At 38.5% G+C, this 6687-nt stretch overlaps 1 protein-coding gene across 1 annotated transcript in view; it reads right to left on the bottom strand.

Annotated features, from left to right (window-relative positions):
- Positions 1-5835, bottom strand: part of Smp_072720 (zinc finger protein, putative) — an 11116-nt gene extending 5281 nt beyond the window's left edge. The window contains exon 1 of the mRNA XM_018790608.1: positions 5479-5835. Within this exon, the coding sequence (XP_018646123.1) occupies positions 5479-5689 (211 nt within the window). The 5' untranslated portion in view covers positions 5690-5835. The remainder of the gene's footprint in view (positions 1-5478) is intronic.
- Positions 5836-6687: the final 852 nt, after the last annotated feature.

Here is a 6687-nt window from a genome sequence, read left to right as displayed (position 1 = left end):
ACGATATTTGTTTAGAACTGTAAGATCCAAAGTAAGTTTTAGCTGAAGAATGACTGTCTAGGTAGTTTAGACACGCGATATCGCCCAGTTGAAATCAAAACGAGGTGGTTGGGAAAATAACGGTTCTTAGGTTCATTATAAATACAAATGTACATTATTACCTGAAAAAATATTACCACTCAGTTATTCAACAAATAATTTTTCCCTCAATAATCGTTCTAGATTACAATAAAGAGACAAATTGATAAGGAAAGAAAGAAAACTACCGAGCGCACCGAAATAATAAGTGTTATTCTACCCCTTCTAAATAGATCACTTAAAAATCCGTTCAACAGATAATATTTTGTTGCCTCATAACACAAAGTGTTTCCAATTCTGGAAAAGTGCTTCAATTCACAATCAAAATGAACAATCTCAGTCAACTCAAGCAACACAGTCAAAGGAGGAACAATCAATATGGCTGCCGCCAGGATTAAGTATCAACCAAAACAATAAAAATACAGTTCCGGAAGAAACATGGAAACTCAGTGAAGGCCAAAGAAAAGTGAGAAAAAATATGGTAAAATAAAATATTACCGTCTCAAATGGCATCAAAAAGACTAAAAAATGTTCAATTACAGAAACCAATAAGAACAAGTTGCAGATGTATTCATGGAGGGATTTTCACACACAAAACCTTGAAAAGGGATCTTACAACACATGTCTTGTATTTTGTAGTTGGTAGACGGCTTGACGGAAAGTCGACTTTTCCAAATGGTGGATATACGTTAAGGACTGATGACAGGTTTCGTCAGGAGACTCAATCTATTCAACATCAAGGCCATTCTATTTTCGAAGTGCTTTCAATTAATATGATCTGAACTTTCTCATTAGATCTGATACGCATGATGTACTTGGGTATGGCAAAGAAACTAGCCAATCTATGGATAGAAATCGCACACGAGCGACCAAGAAACATGAACATATGTGTATTTAGGGATGTAGTTAAGTTAATATCTAGTTGCATGGCAAATACTCCCTCCGCCTTTCAACGTAAATGCCGTACATTAGACTTCGCATCACTGTAGAAAACTTCAAGTATTGACCGTTTCTTCTATATTTATGCCCCGTAATTCTGCAAAAAACGTCGCCGCAACCTTTGCACCTTAATTTCAAGCGTTTAGCGTTATCGATTTAGTTGCTCGCACATCCGAAATTGCATAATAGTGCTACAGAATCCGTTAGAATGAAGTTCGGAACTTTCTTAAGGAATATGAATGATGTTATGGGTCAGAAAACTTAGTTTGTAATGTGCATTTTCCGTACCTGAAGGTAACCCTCGTTCTATTGATAGAAGAAACTAGACTAGTGGATAATATGTTTTTATTTTAATCGCAGTACAGTCACAGTGGGGAGGATGGTTATCTGTTCAAACACACGAAGCTTTTAAACGCTCAACATCGGTTCATAAAAAATATAATGCCTATACGAAATAAGGAAGTGAATGAATACTTGAGATCTATTGTTATGAAATATACTTAGTTGTTTGAGGTCAACTCTTAAACAATCAACCTAAGCTGTTACACATTTCTGGCAGCATCTTCTTGACGATGTTCGCGTACATGGACGTTTAGATAGTTTTTCAGCATTTTCATTCGAGCTTTATGGGAGAAGAATTAAGAAATCAGTGCACAGCGGGTATGATGTTAACATCTCAAATGGCATTGTAGCTGTAAGTAATTCCCCAAAATCAATAGCTTTCTAAGTGTTTGACATTGGATGCTGACCACAGTGTTTAAGTGGACTTGTTTAACTGAAGGCTTTCGGTCATGCATCCGTACCAGCTCACGTTTCAACTCGGCGTGGGACACAGCTCCTATGTTTCAATAGTTAGCTAAGAACGAACGCCTCTCGATTTATTGGTAACGTATCAAATATATCTTTCCTACCTCTTCTCGTCTGACTTCTGATTTTTATCGGGCGTAAGAAGGTTTCGAATATAGAAGGTACTACTGGCCGCTAGTTGTAAAACTAGAAAACCAGTCGTATCCTCAGCATCAAAAAGACTAACAGAATGTTCAACTAAAGAAACCAATCAGAACAAGTTGCAGATGTATGCATGGAGGGATTTTCATACACAAAACCTTGAAAATGGATCTAATACCTGCTGCAACCCGTAATTCCATTGTGATTAACTGTCTATCTAACATCAGAAAGAGCAGGTGCATCATATCTTACAACAGACAACTTAATGGCTATGTATTTATTGAACTTAACACTACGCAGACTCACATCAGATCGCAGATATTTTGTTGAATTTTGCCGGTTTAGTATTCCCTCCATAGATCCCTATCATGAACACGTCACTAAACGTTGAGGCGACGATTCGTCTTAATGCAGGCCATAAATGTTGAGAGCTCCTTAGAAAAGAAAGTCCATCCACACTAATATACAAATCTAAAGTATCAAAATCACAAGTTCACAACCAAATCTTAACATATCTTAGCAGATTGGTTTTCATTCCGAGATGGTAGTAAACCCCACTGCTGATGAACATAGGTTGGACACCTGTGCATGTCTGCAGGACATTTTTGATGCTGCTCGGTAAGTCCAGAACAAGATCTCAGAGATCACTTAGAATCCGATCAGCATCCCTGATGCCCAGAAAGGTTTTTCTCATTAAATCCATCAATATCTTGTTGATCTGCTATTTACGATTTATGGACTTCTGAGAGGACAAATTAACGTCAAGACATCCTATAAGAAATATATTAATTAATTCACTTCTTACACGTACCATTATCATCCAGAAGTCTTTCATTGCTTTAGCTACCGGATGTTGTTACAGTTGATGGAATTCCATCACAATTAATTTCTGTGTTGACTACTATCAATTCAACGTAAATCACTGTTAAAGTCAGTTAAGATCGGAAGAGCGGTTCAGCAGGAATTTATTAGACGGAGGGAAGTTATGTTTTTGCTATGTAAACGGTTCGCATTTTATTCCACCGTCTGTTACAAGTCGATCTATAACAGCCAAGGACGCTAGACAAGTTCACAGTTGCCTGCCGTCTACGAGCTCTCTCACTGAACTTCACTGAATTTTTTCTTACAGGACGAACAAGGCAATCATTGATGATGAACAAAAAACAAAGAGCGCACCAATAACTTGCATCACATAAGCTATTTGTGATGCGACCAAGCACTTCGGAACATTTGAGCTAAACAAACCACAAAGTAAGAATATATGCACCTAAGGAAAATCCATGTGTTTGCATTTTCTAACTTATGTTACAGTCATCCTTTTTTTTATTAAACAGTAGGTTATCTTGTAGAGGTTTATGATAATGTAAGTATAAGAAGAGGCATATTCAAACACGGTATGCTACGTATTTTCGTCTGAGAATTTCCTCCAAATACACGATGTAAGCGGGGGGAAATCGACAATTTCGGCAAGAATAAACTATACAGACGAGGCAATCAGAAGCTTTCGCGGTCTTTCAGGGTCACGGCGCTAAGTTCGGTACCTGATGCTTACGCATGATCGGTTTACAGTGGATTTTAGCGAAGATGTGATAATTCAGCATCTACAAGAAGAGGGATTATTAAGAAGTTCCTATACTGATGACTTTTGTAGTCAAATGACCGCTGTACGGTGTGCGGACTGCCTTGATGATATTATCTTCCGGTGTTCTTCATGTTGGAAGAAAAAATCAGCTCGAACAGGAACTTTCTTCGCTCGATCAAAATTAAGGCTAGGGCAAATTATGATCTTTGTTGCAAGTTGGATAATAGAAGCACTAGTTGTACTTGCTACCACGTTTGCCGATTTAAGTGAAGTTTCGGCAGTTCAGTGGTACGAGTATTGTCGAGATATATGTGCAGCAAAATTGACAAGCTTACACGAATCGTATGGAGTAGTTGGGAAAATCGTTGAAATAGACGAAACAGTAGTAAGGAAACGGAAATTCAACCGTGGCCGCAGTATTAAAGATTGAGTAAGTACCTCTTCCATAAATATACCTCACAGGTCCTTGGGATCTATGATAAATCATTACAAAAAGGACATTTCCAACGAGTTAGGAACCGACAGGCACCAACAATAGTACCGATTATCCAGGAATATGTGCTGTCGGGCACTATGATGTACACAGATGATTGGAGAGCATATAGATGCCTAAGTAGTCTTGGCTACGCGCATGAAGTTGTCATCCACAAGCGCCATTTTGTGGACCCTACGACTGGGGTGCATACCAACAACATTGAAGCTATGTGGTCGAGGCTAAAAGAGTTTTTGAGACCTTATCATGGCTCCAGAGGTTGACTACTGTGGGGCCATATGGATGAGTTCCTGTACCGTATGCACTATGATTTTAGAACTTCTGAACCTACATCCGACCTTGAGAAATTTTTGAGCCATGTAAAAGAACAGTATCCGCTTTAATTTTATAGTTTTGTATAATATATTTTTACTGTATACTAACTGTCTTCTGATTGGCTAATATATCTCAATGCCATTTAAGATTCGTTCAAAGGTCGTCTATAATTTATAGTCTCGCCGATCCTATAGTAGTAGAAGTAGTAACATCATCAGTAGTTGTGGAAAGGACTAAACAAAAACAGTATGATACGAGACTGGGTTGATGTATTAAGAAGTCCAGGATAATCTGAATACCCAGGATTCAAGGGACGTAAGAGTGAATAAACCTGCCAGTGCGGCAGATTTTGAGTCATCACCTGTCTCTAGCCATTGATTACGATGATCGCGCGCACCCAAACTAATTAGTATGTGTCTACTACGACGACTCAGTTCGACTGCCGTCACCTAATGAGCATTCGTAATACATATCCTGACTATCCCAGTTGATAGTCTTACAAACCAATTCATCATTCTTACTTAATACGCCGTAATTAACATCAACACTTCTCACCCAGTGGTCTAAAATACATGCCAGCGAATATTAGGATACGTGCAGGGTCAGATATTAACTCATTTATTTGCTAAATTCAAAGGCGGCCGAGCGGATAATATGAGCTAATATCATAAAGGGGACTAAAATTTGTTTAAATTGTGGTTACACAAAGGGTTTTTGAGTAACCTTTAAATCAACTCAAAATAAGCTTATTGCTCAGATCATGGCAAGCAATTGGAGAACAGAGAGCAGTTTGACTGCAACAACAGTTGCATTAATAGCTAGGCCCCTATATCCCAGACGTATGGACTGACACAGAAGGCTTGAAGTTGCCGACATGGTTTGAACACAAAATAATTGGTCCGTAATTGTAATCAAGAAAAAAATCCGCGACACCCAGCAAAACAAGCCAGAAACTATCAGAAGTGAACTGGGTGGATAAAACCTTATTAATACTGATACGGAATGGAAAAACCTTAATCAAGGAACTCATGGTGTGGGTTAGGATACACTAATTATTTAAATACATAACTGCAAGCTAAGGGACCAGAGGCAGCGCGAAAACCAAGGCGGAAGCATATGTTACCTGAAGAGGCTGTAATTTTTACACTTCTTTCAGGAGACAGCTTATCTTCGAAGTCGGAAGTTACGCGAGAGACTGCTTGTACATTCTCCGCTTGGACTTGCATACTGCGATGACACTTGGAACAAAATCCATCAAAATTAGGACTGCCATAAAATCCACATCCTTTACGGCATAATAAAGGTATATTCTGCGACTGATCGTTTTCCTCCATTATGTTTGTGTGAAAGTGATCAAAAAATTGAGTTTTTATAGCAGTGAGAATGAAATTTGTTAGTGGCACGTCAGTAGGAATAGAACTGTGTCATACAAGATATGGCAGGATGATGACTAAGGAACTACAGTTGAACAGTGCGCTCGGTAGCACGAAGTTCCTTATAACAACAAACTAAGGATTGAGATAAAAACTGGCGTACAAGGTACTCTTTCCATGCATACTAATTTTGAATGTTTTACTATAGTTCATTTTGTACCTATGTTTCTTTAGAAGGGTTTTCGAAACCAATATTTTGAATCTTATGGAAGGTTCAGGAACACTGGGTTTACTTAGAACAGTAAACCGACAAATATCAATATTTATTCTTTACCAATAACATAGCACGTCCATAGGCAGATAAACCCTACAATAATAATTTTATGAACCGTCGATTATATACAAATGAGTCGGTGATTTATACTCTGACAATTAACTAAATGACTCAAAAGGTTCTAGACGTAATAGTTTTCGCTTAACGGGCTTCCATATCTAGTATTAGTCGATTACTGATGCCTTCAGGTAGGAATCTTGGTATATTTAACGATGAAGAGAAAAGTGTTAGCAAATCATAGTGAGATACTGTCCTGAGTCCCTAAGAAGATATCTAGTTTTCCCTTCAAGGACCCCTGGGAAGTATTCCAGATTACATCAGTCAGCAGTGAATTCCAAAATTTGGCAACTCACAAAGTGTATGCGTGAAAACAGTCCATTCTGCTATGGTGTGCCTCTATATTCTAGGTATTAATCCTATTGTTTTTGTTGGAAGTGAGCTTAAGTGAGTACTTAAGGGGGTGTCCGGGCGTGTTCCATGCCAGAAGGCACTAGAAGGTCACCTCTGAGACGTCCATGCTCTAATGGGCGAAGATTAAGTTATCAGAGGAGCTTGTTATATGGTTTGAATTCGATTCCCCAAAGTGATTTCGTAGCTCGCCCATGTAGTGTGGAAGGAAACATCA

Source organism: Schistosoma mansoni (genome assembly GCF_000237925.1).
Source record: "Schistosoma mansoni, WGS project CABG00000000 data, supercontig 0049, strain Puerto Rico, whole genome shotgun sequence".
Lineage (NCBI taxonomy): Eukaryota > Metazoa > Platyhelminthes > Trematoda > Strigeidida > Schistosomatidae > Schistosoma > Schistosoma mansoni.
Note: the sequence above shows the minus strand (reverse complement) of the source record. Positions and strands in the feature narration are given on the sequence as shown.